The sequence below is a fragment of the Tetrao urogallus genome (assembly GCF_951394365.1).
Source record: "Tetrao urogallus genome assembly, chromosome: 1".
In the NCBI taxonomy this organism is placed as follows: Eukaryota; Metazoa; Chordata; class Aves; order Galliformes; family Phasianidae; genus Tetrao; species Tetrao urogallus.
In genome coordinates, this window is record NC_136813.1 from 167,354,275 (window position 1) to 167,374,139 (window position 19,865).

At 40.5% G+C, this 19,865-nt stretch overlaps 1 protein-coding gene across 1 annotated transcript; it reads right to left on the minus strand.

Annotated features, from left to right (window-relative positions):
- Positions 1 to 1,033: 1,033 nt before the first annotated feature.
- TMEM168 (transmembrane protein 168) lies at positions 1,034 to 19,779 on the minus strand (the record flags this gene model as incomplete). Its single annotated transcript, XM_079549236.1, has 4 exons — positions 18,585 to 19,779; positions 7,108 to 7,250; positions 5,877 to 6,151; positions 1,034 to 1,581 (listed from the first exon to the last, which is right to left on the minus strand). Exons 1-4 carry the CDS (start codon positions 19,719 to 19,721, stop codon positions 1,034 to 1,036), a joined length of 2,103 nt encoding a protein of 700 aa, XP_079405362.1. The 5' UTR covers positions 19,722 to 19,779.
- Positions 19,780 to 19,865: the final 86 nt, after the last annotated feature.

The window sequence follows — 19,865 nt, forward strand, 5'->3', positions numbered from 1 at the left end:
CTGGGACAGGCTTCCTGGAGTCCCATCCAACTCTGCAACAGGAAGGATTAAGACCAGCACCTTGTGGCTGGGAAAACAGAGTTAAGGAATATTCAAGGTTCAGTGCTGGCTTATGGGAATAATCTTACTGACAAACTGCTTGCTCATGACTCTGATATGTTTTGAGGTGAGCTCATTGGTCTAATCCTGGACTCAGCATTTTACAGCATTGAGGCTTTAGGTGCAGGTAAATGTGGAAGCAAGGAAGGCAGCACTCGTACTTCCACTTATTATCTATATATGATTTTCTTGGTTAAATTTCTTAGGCTTTGCTTCCTCCCCAGTTTTTCTTTCTTCAGAGTAGTTTTTCAAAAATAGAACCAAGTATGAGCCTGAAAAACACAGAATTACCCTGACCAGTGAAGAAAGAACTCTCTGTGCACTTTTTATTCCACCTAACATCACGAGGTTATCCAATTTCCTGTGGCAAATTTCCACCAATGGCAGTAGAGAACGAGGCGGGAGCTGAGGATGTAACAAAATAAAATTAAAGATCCTTGCAACTTACCTACAATGATTTCTCATTCTTCTCTTTTAATTTTGGCTCAGTCTATAATATCCTTGAACCCACCAAATAACTTCAAGGACATATATTTTAAGTATTAGCTTGCTTCCTTTCCTGTACTTGAATCTTACAGTGATATAAATGACAAATAAGCATGCTCTAACATTCATATGAGCTGTTGTCTTTCACGCTGGTAATTCTGAACAAAGGCTGCTTTAAGTAGCACATATGAACATGCAAACTGTTGCCAAAATGCATGGTCTAATAAAGTCTCTTACATATGTACATATAGTCCAGTAACAAAACGGAAATATTATAGTCCTACCCTCTTCTGTTTAAGACTGCAGTTTCTAACTGTTGCATATACTGTAGCTGCTCAAAGAGCTGAACAAAGTGAGTGCAGCAGATTTATTCAAAGAAAACAGTTATATAAAAAAACCTGTGAGGAAGTTCCCAGAGCCCTCACTTCATTTTCTCTTTGGTTCCTAATTAGGATTTGACGAGTTTGAACCCCTGTCCCGTGTCCAACACTGTAGGAAGAAACCAACTCATTTTCAATCTTTTCAAGCACCTAAAACACGCTTTACAGACCCAGAACATATTGAGACCGCAAAACCAGTTTGCCAGATGCACTAATGGATAGGTAACACGTGGGAAATAGATCATCCAGTGTTTGGCAACATCACTTCCTGTTGGCAAGTGCAGAGTATAGTCACTCCAGCGTTTCGACACGCCGTACACCGCTTTCACTGTACGTCCCTTTTCTGACCAGCTGATGTTACTGTCAGGGTTACAGTTGTACTCAACCCATTGCCTGGTGAAGTCTCCAAGCTGCGGAGGGTCTGCTTCCTCAACATCTACAACTCTGGCCATCTCTGCTCCTTGCACTGCGACATACTGGTCGTTTACTTTTCTTACTTCTTTAACCCAAGGTTGAGAGTTCTCACAGTCTAGAACAATGATGAGTCGAGAACAAAAAGTGCCATTCTTTTCTCTCCACCACTCCAAAAGTGTGTCAAGTCGCAAAGCATCACCTCCTGCCACAAGGAAAACACATTTAGTATCAACATGAAGAAACAGAAAACTCTACAGAACGTTAACTGGAATCCGAGACACTTGCAACTTGAGTGCCAGAACTTTTCATGTTCCATCTCAGCTTATGCTCCAACTTTGCTTTTAAAGAGCACATTTTTATTAAATACAGTTACCTATGATAGGGATTCCTTCTGCCTAAGTGTAAGGGATACTGTAAGATCTCTGCAGCTTTGAAAACCGAACTACTTACCCAAGTGTTTAAGGGAAACATCTTGCAAACAAATGAATAAAACTCCACTGGTTCCAAAGTGATTATTAATGTAAGAAACTGACGTCTATGTGTTGGAGGTTGGAAGTACAGTACAACAAAAACACTCTGGTTTGAAAGCGTCCGTTTTAAAAAAATAAAGAAATTAAGATGACTTACAGAAGAGAAGTAGGAAAATGTAATTTAAAATAACAGCATTTCAATTCCAGAGTGATTTTCCCTGTGTAGCATAAGTACATTTAGCAAACTTTAAAATCTTGTTAATAGGAATTGAATTGCACAGATGAAGCTCAAACACAATACCTGCATATTTCAGCACTTACACTTGTCTGTAAGGGTTTTCAAAAGAAGTAATTCAAGTTAATAGCCTGGAGTTCAAGCTTTGAGCACAACACTGCTGTTAAAGTAAAACCAAAATTACAGGGCTACAACTTTCTCTAAAACGAATGCAAACCTGGGAAAAAATAGTACCAAAGAAAACCTTAAGAATCTATAATAGTGATTTAATCTTGGTACATGATCCCCAGATTGCTGTATTTTATGTAATTACAACAGAGACTTGTGTAGAAGCCAGTTTCCTTTTTTTTTTTTTCCCCTAGGTAAGCCCCCTCTGTCAGTTATCAGTAAAAATTTATTTGTTAACATTTGAAAGGCTTATAAGTAAACTTTATTTCAGTGTAACTAAGCAGTGATAGAGGTGATTTAAAAACAATGTAGTTGTTACAACTGTCCACAGAAAACCACCTCATCCTTCATCCACAAACACCCCCTCCACTTGCAGCCCTACTAACCTCAACCACACAGACTGATGGCCAGAGCAAGTTTCAGGCACCAAGCTGTGTGAGAAATCTATGCATCTGGCCACATCTGGCTCAGGCAGGTTTCACAAGCAGCTGGGCTGACAGTTTCAGCAACAAAGTTTGATTAGCCCAGCTCTCGCCTTGCATTCACTGGCAAGAACACGACCTCCCAGGTCGTTTGACTGCTCATGCTTTATGCATGACTAGTTAACAGTTTCTTTTATACACCACTGTGCTACAACCCACCTTCCAACTACAGAGAAACATCATTACTGAACTAATAAATCCAGAAAGGCTTCTTTAAAAGATGTCATTACAAAGCACAGACTACACTGCTACTGCTGTGCAGTCTCACTGCATAAATCAAGAGAAAGACAGGGCTTTTTCTATTAGATGCAAATGATGTATTTCCTTGTTGCCATCTCTTTACTCCTCTCCAGAGGTCAGAGGACGGTACACATTACAGGAGCTAACGACCAAATGTTCCATCTGTCACAAAACGCCACTGCCCACTACAGAGTACGTGCTGTGCCACTGTATAATCAAATACCCTTCATCTTCTCAGTCTATACTTCAGGTTACTCACAACAGCAGTGCTGACTGGAAGGACTATCAAGTTGCACCCATAATTTATCTAACTCTCGCAATGGGAAACTAATCCCAAAGTGTATTCAAGGCAAGTGGTAACTGTCTGTTCCCTTTCTTTATATGACTATACATTATCTCCAAATCGAAATTGAAGATTGGTGGTTGGAAAGAGAACTGAAAAGGAACTGGTTAAGACGGCTGAAAATCACTGCATTTACACATTGCAGTAAACTTTATTGCAAATGTTACCCTGTTCCTTACTCCAAAAGTAAAGACAGAGCTTAATACTGGCTACAGCTACCTAAGCAGGTGCATAGAGAGCCTAGGCTCCTCTGCCACACTCCAAGCTGGCCAAATGTAAGTAACGATCTGGATGCTGTTAAATTTCTGCATCAATGTTTGGTCATACATACCCTAGTAAACTAATGGTATCTGTGCTGCTGGCTGGAGCACTGGCAGTAGGCAGAGCTGAGCAGTTTGAGGCTCCACACGGTGCGTGGACAGACTTGGCAACTGTATGAGGTGGCAGCTGCTCTCCTGAACGCAGCCACCTTATTTTCAGAGAAGTAATTCTGCCATGCTGGTACACACCATGTTACATCACTCATGCTTAGTGACTATTGCTGCAGCTTGTTGTTGTTGTTTGTTTGTTTTTTAGATCTACTGATACAGATGAAGCCTTTGAGAAAAAAATACGCACTGCTCTTCAGCAGGTGTAATAATAGTTCAGGCATGGAATTGCACCAAAACAGGTGTTTGGCCTCCAGAAGAAGACTGACCTGTGTCTGAACAGCTTACCATGCCTGCATGCCAAGCTCAAATCTGTCTACTCTGCTCAAGAGACCATGTCGTGGCAGATTGCTGATGAGCAGCCAGCAGCTCAGAGGCACAGTGCTATCCATGAAAACTAACTCTGACCCAGGAAGAAAACAAGTTTCAGAGTTATCATTACAAGATTCGTATTTTGCACACAGAATTATCAGAAGGCCAGTTTCATACAGCAAGGGAACAAGGCTAAGCCTATCACCAATGTGAAAACTTCACAGGTTTACTAAACAATTGTTCTTACACAACTGATGTATAACTGCATAAAACAAGGCGATCGAAAAAGGGACAGAAGGGGGGAAAATGGTTTGCAATCTTGAGGCTACACTGTACCTAGAATGACTCCCAAACTCTAGGATGTCAGCAAACCTCAGGTTTTTTTTTTCCACAATACAAGGTTTCCTTAGTGTTTGAAGAGCTGCTTTTCTAGTGTGGTTGTACCAGCTTTTATTAATTTTAACTTTTATAAAACACAGAATACGTCTTAAGGACACACACGCAGTCCTTCATGACAGCCTAGCTGTCACAGTGATACAGGACCCTGTGTGATTCACTTGTAAATGTGCTAGCTCTGCCATGTCCAGGAAATGAGAACAGATTATGTCTGTTCGATACAGTGAGCAAGTACTCATCGAAGTACAGGGGAAATCTGTATTTAGAGCAGGAGGCTGCCTTTTCCACATTAATTTGCTGGAACAAAAAGAAGTAATCTTTAAAGGTTACTTTTCAAATTGTAAGCGGAATAAGAAACTGTTTAAACTCATAAGCATACATTTGGGGTCAACGATCGTAAGAAAAGTTAGCTGCAAAAGGATTTTTATCAAATTGATTAAATACTACAAAGGACAGAAGTTCATGCAGTTCATACTTGTCATACAGAGGAAGGTAAGGAAAGGGCTGCTTCTTTAGTTAGCTGCAAAGAAAAGAGGCTTCTCCATTTCTCTATTCTCTCCACTAGCAGAAGCAGTCTGCTACCCTGCCTATTTTGATGATTCCCTGTAAGCCCTGAATTTCTTAACAGTCATACTCTATATATAATTACCAATTCCTTTCTTCCTTCCATTAGAAGAGGGGTGGGACAGGAAGGTCATTGTCCCTCTCTTCTCTGCCTTTGTGAGGCACCATCTGGAGTACCGTGTCCAGGTCTGGAGCCCCCAATACGAGAAAGACAGAGAACTGTTGGAGAGGGTCCAGAGAAGAGTTACAAAGATGATCAGGGGATTGGAGCAGCTCCGCTACAAAGACAGGCTGAGGGAGCTGGGCTTGTTCAGCCTGGAGAAAAGAAGGCTGCGGGGTGACCTCATTGCAGCCTTTCAGTACCTAAAGGGAGCCTACAAACAGGAGGGGAATCAACTCTTTGAAAGGGTAGATAACTGCAGGACAAGAGGAGATGGTTTGAAGTAGATGGAGGGAAGATTTAGGTTGGATGTCAGGGGGAAATTCTTTACAGAGAGAGTGGTGAGGTGCTGGAACAGGCTACCCAGAGAAGTTGTAGATGCCCCATCCCTGGAGATGTTCAAGGCCAGGTTGGATGGGGCCTTGGGCAGCCTGGTCTAGTATTAGATATGGAGGTTGGTTGCCCTGCATGTGGCGGGGGGGTTGGAGATTCATGATCCTTGGTCCATTCCAACCCGGGTCATTCTGTGTGATTTATTCTGTTTGCGATTCCTTCCCTGCTAGGAGCTCATATGAACTTGTACTCCAAAGATGTGGTTATTTGCCATTCTGGACTATGAGATAATGTGTCTTTGAAGTTTTGCAATATATCACAATTTATCAATGCCAAAATTATCAACAAGGAACATACAAAAGTTACCTGCCAGTGCCCATTCACCAGAGCCATGTGAGTGACCACTGTAATATAAAATATATGTATCATGTCTGGGTCCATCTGCGGTCCGAAGTTCAAGAAAAGACTTGATCTTGGAGTGAAGGGTATCAAAGGACAGTCCACTTGTGGAGTAGTCACAACCATATGTCTCAATCATGTGATATGCAAAAAATCTTTGGATGGCATTAAGCATGCCTGTAGATCTCAGGTTTAACTCTTGCACATGATCAGGTGGAAGAAGAGTTGGCTGGCCATCAGGACTAAAGAGAAGAGAACCAGTTCTGATCAATAATTACCTCAGGTTTAGCAGACTTCTAGCAATTGAAAATTTCTTCCTGTGACATATTTTCTCTGCTATGAAGCACTACTACTGTAAATTCAAATTAACTTGAAAAACAGTTTACAAACAATGCCAAACACTGTATTTCAGTGAGGAGCCACTAACTTCCCCTCCCTGTTGTCACACTTTCCCCACTTCAAAGTGTGAACCTTTACTCAGCCCCACGCAGCTTTTTCCATGCAGGGAGAAATAGTGTCTCTGGACTCAGATTCGCTCTTGCCTGCACTCTAACTTGCTGCTTAAAGACAAGCAGTGATCTGAACATGCAAGGCTCCCCTATTTCATCAAGTCCACTGAGAGAGCACTGCCATCAGACAGGCACTTCTTCAGATATTTGGGTGCAGGAAGAAGGAATACTAGTTTGCACAAAAAATATCAAGCAAACTAATTTTCAACAACAGAGTAGAAGAAACGCAAGTCACAATTTACTCTGATATTTTGAATTCATGTATTTCTGTTCCAAAATAGTCCTTATGCAACATGGTACTCCCTTATGCAGATACAATAACCCACTTGCATGTGCTGGTTGTGTGCGCTCATCTTTCAGCACAAGAAGTAACTTTCAGATAATGGTGTTCACAGTTTAGAAAACAAAAGTTCTAAGAAAATGATGAACTGTAGCTGGAACAAGCCAAGTGTATTCAAGTATGTGGACATACATTCCTGAATAGTAATGGAAGAGCCTCATTATTCCAAAATGCAAGCTATTCATTAATCATAACAGCAAGAGATTTGGCCCTTCAAGATACCCAGTGGAATTAGTTACTCACTCTTTTTGAAGCAATACAAAAGTACCTAAGTAACAGCACTGGACTGCCTCTATTTGCTAACAGTTCACTTACACTACTGTGAAGTTGAAGGATATGGTAACTGTACCTGCAGAAGTTGGTGGGAACCACAACAGCATACCCCACACACGTTCCTCCCAGACAGTTCCCCAACTCGTGGAACAGCCCATGAGCCATGGACTCCAGAGGCAAAACAATGAGAAATGCACTCATGAAGATCCCGTTGGATGGCTAGAAAGAAAATAGACAGATTTAGGTATTGCATAAAAAGTTCTTCCTATACGCAGTTTCAATGTGTTTTCCTTGTATTGATCAAGCATAACATGGAATGAGAATTATTATATGTAATGAATACTCACATATTTACATACACATTAAACATTGAGTACTCTAAAGAGAAATGAAAGGTCAATTTGGCGGTTTGGGAAGACACTGGTGGTAAGCAGGGATCACTCTTCAGAGAGAAAGTGGTGAGGGGTCTGGAACACAAGTCTTATGAGGAGCGGCTGAGGGAGCTGGGATTGCTCAGTCTGGAGAAGAGGAGGCTCAGGGGAGACCTCATTGCACTGTACAACCTCCTGAAGGGAGGTTGTGGTGAAGAGGGATTTGGCCTCTTCTCCCAGGCAACGAGCAGGACACGGGGCAATGGCCACAAGTTGTATAAGAGGAGGTTTAGATTAGACATAAGGAAGAACTTTTTCTTTCAGAGAGTGGTCAGGCACTGGAATGGCTGCCCAGGGAGGTGGTGCAGTCGCCATCCCTGGCAGTGTTCAAGAGGCATCTGGATAATGTGCTGTGTGATATGGTTTAGTGCTAGTGGTGGCAATGGTGATGGGGAGACAGTTGGACTAGATGATCTTATAGGTCGTTTCCAACATTGTGATTCTATGATTCTATGAAAGGAATGCATTTGAAATCACTGACAGCACAGGATTTAGGTTTGAAAGCCTTGATCATAGCTTAAGCTTCACCCATTTAAGCAGTGATATCAAATGCCACAGAATTATGTGTATAAAATAAGTACTTCTGTAAATATTAGCAGGATTGGGACTTAATCAGTAAAGTACTGCAGATAATATTATGCACCTAGCATGAGATGACAGCGTAATATAATACAGCATTAAAAATAACTGTTTCACTATTCTTGCTTTTTAATGCTAAGAGATTTATATATATATATATAAAAATATATATATATACACACACACACATATCTCCTCAGCAAGGTACAATTGAGTGTGTCACACAAAGACCCGTTCAGAACATTACTGCGATTATTGCATACTGCATTATTGTCTTTTTAAGACAATTCTTTATGTATCTTTATGTACATAGGTATCACAAGAAAAAGAGAATTACTACAGGACTTCGTTGCATTCACACAGCTGACATTCTTCATGAAATTTTCCTGTTTTGTAGCTAAAAAGCAGTTTTGGAAAGGATTACTTCAGTAACAGTGAAAAGTAGATCACTTCAATGAAAAAGGTAAGGTTCCAAAACTCAGTTGCAGCCACTAATGCCAGTATAATAAAAACAGACTGCTGAAATGTCAGGTGTCAGTGAGAGGCAGATCAGCTTCAAGTTTCCCTTATTTATTTAAATATGATGTGACTGGGTTTAATAAGGCATAAAATGCTTTAGGAAAGGTAGAACAATACAACACATAAACAACCAAGAACATTAACGTTCACGGTAAAGTTATCAAGTACTCATGTTCGTTTTACAGCAAAGGAAATAAATTCATGCCTACAGCCTCCTGTCTACGGCCTTCCACCACATTTATTTTACATGTGCTCTCTGTGTGTGTACATATGTAATGTACAGCATTAGTATTTGCTTTAAACCTGGATTTTGCTTTCCTGTTTACCACTCTTAGCGATTTGCTGCAGACTGGTAGTTCACCTTAACACAGAGAAAAAACAATTTACAATTTGGAATGTAAAACATAGTGAAAAAATGATATTTAAACCAACTCCATTCACACTGGCGCACAGAGCTAACGCAACAATATTCAGTTTTTAAGAACACTGCACAACTTCCAAAGAAAAGCTTTACTCATCTCCTGTGCTTCCAGCTCTAAGATCCTGTGGTTTCTGAATGTCCCAGTTTTAAATAGTAGTCCATTGTACTTCTGATAGGATTTCACCCGAGTCCTTGAAATGGTGACAGCAATACTTTTACCACAAATAAGCACCAGAACCTGATATTACCTGACAACTAACTGATAACATTATTAACTGATAGTTGATAGCACTGCTCTCAAATAACCGATAACTGTTAACTGATAGCATCGTTCTCAAATTCCACCACCTGAAACCACTATAAAATTATATCCAGATCTGACTAAGCTTCACAGAATTCCTTACCAATGAGAAGTTTATTTACCTAGTTTCTAGCGCTGAAGAGCAAGGCCATGACACTGAGCAGACAATCTATCACGCCATCAACAACCAAGGAGAGCTTCCCTTACCTGCAGCACAGCACATCTCATCAGAAAAGTTTAATATGTTGTGATTGGCTAACATTTGAGGAACAAAATCAGTTCAAATATAGTCTGTAAAAGGTGATAAGTCTCTTGATAATAAAGCAATCAGATTTCACGTGGTGTAATGTAATCTCATATTTAGTGCTAATAATTTGAATCCATAAGGAGTAGTGCCTGCCTATTAAATGCAAGTACATTACAGGAGATTCATAATCACCTTTATGTGCATCATTTTCTTAGCCATCTCAGGAGATATCTTCCATCATTCCAGACATATTCTTTACCAATTATGCCTATTGCTCAGTGGGTCAGGATCACTGGGTGAGTTAGGAGACAGGAGGTACTCACTGAAGTACAAAGAAGCACTCATGAAGCAACTCTCAAATCCTGTGTCAGACCATAAGGATTTTCAGAGTAATTTCCCCAAACCACAGTATAACCATTAAAGCACAACCTCGACCTGTTCTGTTGTAACTAAGAGAAAAATAACCCTGTAACTCATTTTTGTGCCAAATATCAGCAGAATAGAGCTCAGTTCCCAAACAAACTCTGATAATGAAAAGGACTCAGTGACAACTTACAAAGATCTGCCAAGCATTCAATCTTTAGAAACTTGGTAAAGTATATGATGTTGATGAAATATTGGAGCTCTTGCTAAACTAGTTTCAAGATTTGGAGGTTTCTGAAACTGTAGATACCAGAAGATAAACTTGCCTTAAGTTACTGTAAAAATTGAAGGGCTCATCTGGAAAAGTTTCCCATTTATGATCAGTTGGCGGTTTTTCTAGACCTTGAAAAGCGTGAATGCACGGACCATGAAGTGGTCAAGTTTTAGGACTATGACAAATCCAGCTTTTCCATCATATATAAACATGATGTATATAAATATGAGTTTTGGATCTTGTTATAACAAACTGCTCCTACGTTGCATTAGTGTTTTAATCAGAATGATCAAGTTACAAACAAAAAAATACACTGAACCATAAAAACAACATGTATCAGTTGAAAAGGACCACAGCGATCATCTAGTTTCAACCCCCCTGCTATATGCGGGGTCACCAACCAGCAGACCAGGCTGCCCAGAGCCACATCCAGCCTGGCCTTGAATGCCTCCAGGGATGGGGCATCCACAGCCTCCTTGGGCAACCTGTTGCAGTGTGTCACCACCCTCTGAGTGAAGAACTTCCTCCTAATATCTAACCTCAACCTGCCCTGTCTCAGTTTAAAACCATTCCCCCATGTCCTATCACTATCCATCCTTGTAAACAGTCATACCCGCTCCTGTTTATAGGCTCCCTTCAAATGCTGGAAGGCCACAATGAGGTCTCCCCAGAGCCTTCTCTTCTCCAAGCTAATCAAGCCCAGTTCCCTCAACCTTTCCTCACAGGAGAGGTGCTCCAGCCTTCTGATCACAGGAGTGCCCTCCTGTGGACCCGCTCCAAGAGCTCCACATCCTTCCTGAACAGGTGCCCCAGGCCTGGACGCAGTTCTGCAGATGGAGCCTCACAAGAGCTGAGTAGAGGGGGACAATCACCTCCCCTCTGTCTGCCGGCCACCCCTTTTTAATGCAGCCCAGAACACAGTTGGGCTGCAAGCGCACACTGCTGGCTCATGTCCAGCTTTTCATCTATAAGAAGAATATCTCTATGAATATCACAAAGAATATCATGACATCATTAAATTAATGAATTTGTATTTTGGAAGTTTACTTAGAAAATGCTGTCATGTTCTAAACACTCCCTGCATTTCCCCAAGCCCCTAAAACATACACTGTGGTAAGCCTACAGAGCATTCTGCGATAACAGAACTCGAGATCATCATGAAAATTTACAGTTTTCATTACATTTCCAACTGAGTCAGATTCAAAAATAAACAAATTTCCAATTAATTGCTGAAAGTACTCCTATTAATATGAAGATACTAGCAGGAAAATTCACAAGTACTTGTTGGATAAGGGTCTTACAAAAAAAAGGTAATCATCTCTAAGATCCATCTTGCTCCTTAGTTTGTACTAAATCTTAAAGAAGAAGGGAAAACGTGCTCTACCAGGTTATGAGTCAGCTCCACCTGAGGTTTCAACTTATCCTCATTTAGCTTCCATCTTATGCTACCAAGTAGTAAAGCGTATTTATTGTTAGGATATGTATTTCATGCCTATAGACATCAATCTAACGTAAACATGTTGGCACTTGCTGTCAGCTCTTCATCATAGTTTTGATTTAGAAGAAATACACCACTAAGAAATACAAGAATGATTAATGATGTTGGAGAAACAGTAGATGAAATATTTTAATTCAGCACAGCAAAAAAAAAAAGAAAAAAAAGGCAAAAAACAAAGTTGCAAAAAAAGAGGCCAAAAAAAAGGGAAAAAAAAGGAAAAAAAAAGGAAAAAAAGGAAAAAAAAGAAAAAGAACATTTTAAAATATCCAAACTATAACACCACAGCAAGAAATAGTATCTAATTAACTAAGAATTGTAAGTCTTAAGGTGGGTCCCTAAGATAGCAGCTCAGATGCCAAGTGGAGACTTAGTAAATCCAAAGGTTTTGATAACTGCCCTTAAAGAAGCAGATGGCTGTGCACTCACAGCCGGAGCCAGAAAGGGATTTTGTTCTTTCAGCAGTTCAGCCCGTTTTGTCTCTGCTGCTGACTGCTCAAGCAATCTCAGCCCAAAGCAGCTCTCTGTACTCCAAGTGCCTACTGATCCCAGACCACACAAAAAGCAGAGAGAGGACACGGACCATCTCTACAATACCGCTGAAAAGATAAGAAGCTTTTTTATCTCTTGGCTTCTGGTGGTTTTATTGTTTGGTTTTGCCTCTGTCTGTGTTCTTCTAAAGAATATTTAGGAAATATATAATACATTCTCATTTCAAATAATGTGGAAAAGTTTAAAAAAAATACTTCTTGCTTTGGCTACTGAGATGACAGACAATGGAAGATGAGTAAGATTTGCTAGCAGTGCTATCCTTTGCTTTTATTTAGCTTTCAAAGCAACTTTATGGTTAAATGTAACTTAGAACACCAGAAGTTAGAGGTACTTTACATCAAAGTATACTGTTTTATATTCATGGATAGGACAACTCCATTCCCAAGGAGAAAACCACTGCTGAAACAATTCCAACACAGCATCTAATAACTGAGCATTAGTGATACGTGACTGCTGAAAACAACAACGAGGAGGAAGAAATAAATAAAGAAGCATTAAATTAAATCAGAAGCCAACTGTTACAAATTTACAAATACCTACTGAAAAGCCCCTCTGATTAAATAGAAATTCATAAGCAGATGTCAGCTCAGATTATCACAGAGCTGCCAAATGGTGAGGCTGGCAGAGACCTCTGCAGGTCATCTGCTCCAGCCCCCTGCTTTGGCAGGGCCGCCCAGAGCAGGCAGCCTGGGATCACCTGCACCGGAGAGACAGGAGGCTTACAAAGATGGATTTGTGTATTTGTAAGGAAAAATTCTGCCCCTGCATTTCAGTATCCAACCTGAATAATAGCTCTCTGTTTTTACCTATCCTTGGTCTTGTGCACTTACAGGGAAATAAACAAGTAGTGCTGCTGAGCTCCTCTCCAGTCGTTCTGCAAACAAAGCCAATACACTCCAGGAAGAGAGCTCAGGAGAAAAAGAATAACTTGATAACTCATCTATGAAGGACAGCTTGTTCCAATGAAAACAGGGGCTACTCTACAGGAAGAAAGACAACTTAAAGACAGAACTTGTGAAGTCCAACTACCAAAAGAAACAGCCTTATAACAAATTATTTAACAAAAGAATAGTCTCTGGAGAACAATGAGTGATGCATTGCTTCTGACTGAAAAAATAGCACTGGGAAAATCAAGAAAATAGTTTCAGAAAATAGTCATCACATGCACTGGCAGACAGATTTGATGCATTGTGTCCCATCCCTGTTCTCTGCTCTAATCACAGGAAAGCCCATCTCTCAGCCAACATGCATTTGTAACAACAAAACCAGAAACAGTTGTCAATTTAAAAGCATATCTGTTGGAACTCTGATTTTTTTTGAATACAAAAACTAGAATTCTGCAATTAATTAGACTGACAGTAATGCATTAACATAAATCAGACTCTTCTCCCCTTACCTTGGCATACAGCACTTAACAATTTGATTTTTAGTTTCTTAAAAAAAGATTCCTTCAAACCTTCCCAAGATCTTTGCTTGCAAATTCCAAGACCTTCATGTGCAATTTTTTCATCATTTTATTAGCATCTGAAAGAAGTAATGCCTGAGTCACTCACATGTCTTCTGCTGGATTCTGTTCCAACCAAGAGCCTAATTACAGACAGGCACATGAGTAATTGCTGAAATGAGTAAGTGCTACTGGAGTTAAAGAGGCTATTGATCTGACTAAAATTATTTACAGAAAAATAAAGGCAGTGAAGAATGCTTGCAGATTTTTCCAAGAAAAATTCCAGCGTGTTTCTACTGACAAGTCAAGGTGTCCTTCCCTTCCAGCAAAAGCAGGGATTACTCTCAGAAGCAGACCATGTCATTACGTCCCACTGAAAACCTGCTTCTCAATTTTTAAGTGCAATCAGCTTTAACAAATTACTTTTACATTTCTTGTGCTTCCAGAGCAAATCCTTCAGGTTGACTCTTCACATTTCAAGTTTGATCTGTCGGAGACAGAATCAGTTTAATTCTTTCTAAGCACATACCAAAGTCCCAGAAACAGAGACTTACAGCCCTTGGCTGATTGCAAGGGCTGAACTTCCCTTAAAGAAAGGTCCTTGGCTGACAGGACTTCCATCCTCCACAGTCCTGCTTGAGACAGAAGAAAATAACACGAATATAAGCCTCAGGAAATGTGTCCCCATCAACTTGTCCAGTTTCCCCTTGCACCTCAGTGACCACTTAGTGCGTGCTGTGATACAGTCCAAGCAAACCTGACTGTACAGGGAACTATTCCTACCTGTCTTCTCAAACTTGTCTCATGCCAACTTGATTCTCATCTGCTTTTGGACTGGAATTTACTTTCTGACACGCACAGTATTTTATATTCCCACTTAGCTCATTTTCATACTGAAGCATTCTCATTTAGCCATTCCTGTTTCAAATCTCTAATGAATTTCATCACTCTTCTGCAAACCTTCTCCTGTCCTCTTATCTAGTGGGTGACAATTAAGAATTCCACTGAAAATACTGAAGCTGTGTATTTATGCAGTGGATAAAAATACCTCCAGTTCTTCCCCAACAACTCCCGGTATTTAATTTGCTTTTTTGACCACTAATAAACATTAAGCTGACACTGTCATGGGAAAGCATCTACCAGCCTTAAAATCTTTTTCTATCACATACTAACATCAGCAGGTTTTTTTTTTTTCTTTTTTTTTTCCTTCTTCTTTTGGAGCAACAGTTTCTAAAAACTAGAACACAACATATTAAATCCCAATTTATACTGATAAATTGCACGCTGATATATCATTGCTTTCTTACTTCTAATTATTTTGAAAACTGACATTGCCCAGACAGATACAGAAGAGGCATGGCTTCTTGCAGTTCCTGTAACTACCAAGGTATCCATTTATTAAGCTGTGCTCTGGCAGGTCTGATAAAACACCACCTTTTCTGACAGCAGAAGAAATAGGCAGAGAGTGATCTGTGAGGCAAACATCACACCTCTGAGACAGAAATGCTTTTAGCTGAAGACAACTGCACTCATAATCTTAAACTAATTCATTACTGTAAATACATAATGCAAGAAACACAAATACAGTAAAATAAATGTCAACATAATTATCTTTGAAAATAATTACAATTATAAAACGTATTTCCGGATGAGTATGTGGTCCAATGCCTTTCATTTCTGCCACTATGATTACTCCTCTTCCCACTCAATAGGTAAATACACAACCCATCAGACAGAGGTGATGAGTGACAGCTTATCTTATTTACACACAGGATGCTAGAAACTGAACTTAACCAAAAATACCACAAATATGGTTTTAGCTGAATTGTCAGCTTCCCTCTTGCTAAATGTCCTGCACAAGGCAGTCTGAAGCACAACAGCACTTCCCCAGAATTAGAGAGGCCTGAAAATGATCAAACTCGTAACAGCTGCAGTTATTTTGGGGGCGCACAACAGGGATGGAAAAAAAAGAAATGACATGGAATTATCAGCACAAAGAGCAGAAAGTAATAGGATGAGTTTGAATCCAATCTTCCCTGCTTATGCAGGCAAGCCACACTCACAAAGCAGCCCTCCTGAGAGCAGGGCTGTAACATGTCAGTCAGATCGGCAGGGAGGGGGCAGCCAGCCCTGAAAGGCTCCACACACAGGCACTGGAAGCTATCAGAAGAAACCACCACCCCCAGCTACCTGGCCAACTTGTACAGCTGATCTGTTATGACTGCTTTGCTGGGTACAAACAGGTGGAGCAACTCCAGCCAATCCATTTTTGTAATTATTAACCCAAGAACATTAAAGGAGTAGAGCAAAGACAAAGAAACCAGGAAGAATGTTTGAGAGATTGTGAGAAATTTGCTTTCACTAAAGAAGTTATCTGGCACAGCAAAATTAAAGATCTGCATTCTGCTCAATAAAAATCACATCATTTGCAGAAGAAAAAAATATGGAAGTCAACAGTATTAATATGCTGATATCCTATATTTACTGCTTTGTTTCCCAATCTATTGTTTCATTTCTTTCAGTGCATTAACACCTTTACCTTCTGTAAACACAACCATAGAATGGCTTGAGCTTGAAAGGAGATTCAGTATCATATCATTCCCCCACACTGCCTCAACCCCCTTGCACCCACCAGCTCAGGCTGCCCAGGGCCCCATCCAACCTGACCTTGTACACCTCCACAGATGGGGCATCCACAGTATCTCTGGGCAGCTGTGCTAGTGCCTCACCACCCTTTGAGCAAATAATTTCTTCCCAACATCTAATCTAAAACTATCCCCTTTTAGTTTAACGCTGTTACACCTTCTCCTATCTCTATACTCTCTGATAAAGGTCCCTCCCATTCTTTTCTGTAGACTCCCTTTCAGTACTGGAAGGCTGCAATGACGTCTTTCTGGATATTTCTATTCTCCAAGCTGAGTAACTGCAACTCTCTCAGCCTCTCTTCATAAGAGAGGTGCTCCAGCCTTCTGATCACTCCTGGCTCTCCTCTGGACTTGCAGCTCCACATCCTTCTTAGGCTAGAGCTAAATGCAGTACTGCAGGTAGGAGCTCATAAGGGCAGAGTGAAGGGGGACACGCATCTCCTTTGCCCTGCTGGTCACCTCTCTTTTGATGCAGCCCAGGATATGGTTGGCTTTTTGGGCTGCAAGAGCATACTGCTGGCTCACGTTGAGTGCTACATCAACCAGCACCCCCAAGACCTTCTCCTTCAGGCTGCTTTTAATCTATTCTCCACCTAGCCTGTATTCATGCATGGGATTGCCTCAACACGTGCAGAACACTGCACTTGGACTTGTTAACTTCATGTTGTTTGCATGGGCCCATTTCTCTTGAGCTTGTTTATATCCCTGTGGATAGCATCCATAGCATCCCCTAGCACATCACCTTCATCACACCACTTGGTGTGGTGCCATCCATAAACTTGCTGAGGGTGCACTGAATCCCACAGTCTGCATCACTGACAAGATGTTTAATATTGCTGGTCCTAATACAGACCTCTGAGCGACACCACTTGTGACAGGTCTCCACCTGGACACGAAGCTATTGACAGCAGATCTGGGAGCTCAACCATCCAACCAATTCCTTATCTGCCAAATGATTCATCCATCACATCCACACCTCTCCAATTAGAGACAAGACTGCTGAGTAGTACAGTGTCAAATGCTTTGTCCAGGTGGATGATGTGAGAAATATATTCTGGGCAATTTTCTTCTCTACTGTAATTTTTTGGGGTTCTTTTGTCCTTTCTGCAAGTTGAGGCACTGTAGTGACACACGTTAATACTTCTCCAAGAAAAAGCAAAACTTCCCACTCTTTATGGCGAGCTTGTCTGTTAACCTCTGGTGCTCCTAACAAAGGATAAAAACAAACCCAAAAACCTTACCCTCCTCTCCCACGGCAGCTCTTACAAAACACCTGTTAATTGCCTTTTCAAAAAACTCTGTAATACCTTTAATCCATGAGGCTATTTAAATCTAAGAAACTGCAGGAATGAGAAACTGTTTTGGAAATCTCTGGAAACTACAGAGATATTTCTGCTACATGTAGCAATTTTGTATTGCTAGATACTAGATTGCTAGATAGATCTTTGTATTTTAATATCTAATTGATAAAATTCTTTTGAGAGACGCATGAACATTAAAAGAGATTGTTGAAGCTTTTCAGATCAACCGAAGAAGGCAGATGCCAAACTCCCTTTTTGCCCTGCTGCCCCAGTGATAACATGCAATGTACTTTAATTTGGACACTGAACAAGCATTTCGAGAGGAATGTATGTTTTCTGATAAAGAAATCACACAGGTCCTAAGTGGGGAAAAAAAAACACCACAAGTCTTAAGAACACTGTGATTTTACGAACTGGTCTTTCTGAGATATGTACAGATTTGAATGTAAGCCACTGAGAGCACTCACACCAACCATTTGCTGCTTTGTCAGACTCCTGATTTCCCATTAATGTTTAAATACCAAGCAAAACCATTGAAAAATGCATTCTAAAAACAAAGGTTTGCCTCGATTCCATTAAAACAGTCCATAAAATAAAGTCTTCAATATGGTGTGTGTTAGTGGGAGCTGATGCAGTGATTTAGTTTTAGAACAAATTTTGTGGCACGAGTAATTTGGAGTCAAAATAATTTTCTAAGTGGGTAAATTTAAAATACTTTTCACACTTCTTTTACCCTGGAAACATGATCAGAACTTCCCATTCTGGCCATGAAGAATTTCCAGTTGCCTTCATTAGCCACAGTGAAGGCACCACAAAGCGTTAAATCAGAAGAGGAAGCTTTTGAAGCCAAAGGTTCCAACTCTGAATCGCTAAGCTTTGAATGACACGATACACCACCAAATGTCACAAGAATTTCAAGAAGCCAGTAATTCTCAGGGACATTCTCGAGAGGGAGATCAAAATAAAGAGATTATTACTTACTTGCCAAGAAACTGCCCCCAAAACAGCAGTTGCGAGAAGGCTGAAAAATACTAGCTGTTTTGAAATCAAACAGAAGTGACGCATTCCTTTAGATGCCATAACTCTGTCAAGGCTGTTGTTTTCTGCACAGTGGGTATAGTACACTTTATGACAGTCATTTAACTTTGTGTGAAATCCCCAAAGAGTTATAAAAAAGATCACGTGACAGATCATCCAAAAAATACCAAAGATAGAAAAGCCAGGTATCACAAAGTACCAGAGATCCAAATACCGTAGCTTGAAGGCAGCAAGAATGAAAAAGATTAGTTCAATGACTCCCACTGAGACGACAGAAAGCCTTCTGCAGATTTTACCACGGTACAGGTAGGGCTTCCATCGTTCTGTAACTGAAAGTCCACTGAAGTAGACATCGAGGAGGGGATCCGAAATCAGGCAGCTGAAGAAACAGGCCAAGGCAAAAGGGTTTGTGGGAATTTGCAGTGATGGAAAAAAGAGTAAGGATGCAATGGCTCCAAAAATGGCCAAATTTGGAATTGCCAAAAAAGACTTCATACGTAAGTCAATAATCAGCATGGCCAAAGCTATAACCAACAGAATAATACTCATAGATTTTTCTACCAGCATAGTTGTGCTGGCAATTGCAAATCCAACTAGCTCCAAAAATTCAACTGTTGTCAGCAGAGTCGGTCGATGATGGATACATCCACAAATCCTCTCAACCAAAGAACATAGTACCCTCAAAACAATGGCAGAAAGGAGTAGATATTTAGTAGCTTCTTCTTTCACATCATTTTTGAAGGCAGAATTATTGAGAAAACAGAGAAGGCCAAGCAAAAAACCAAACCAAAGATTGGAGAGACTCAAACTTGCTGTTTCCATTGAAAAATAGTAGTACAGTATGCTGGCAATTCCAAGAACAAACAGTCCAAGAATAAATATTACCAAAATCAGCGCATCTGCAGTTTTTTCCCACCTGACATAAAGGCCCATACAAACGGCAACCAGCAAGTCGATTCTGGCAAGATAGCCAAGATATCTGACTGACGAATGCATGTTCACTTCTCTGTTTGCTTCTTCCAGCCTTGTCATTGCTGCATAGAGACAATGACTAACGCAGTAACGTATTGAGCCACACATGTAAACTGCAGTAAGGGGTTTTTACCCACTTGAGTGAAAGAAAATATTCAGGTTTCATCCAACAAATTCAGTGTGACAACTGCTTTTTGTAGTATCATTTCAGCAACAGTGGTCCAGAATCATTGAAGTGCCTGGAAGAGAAAT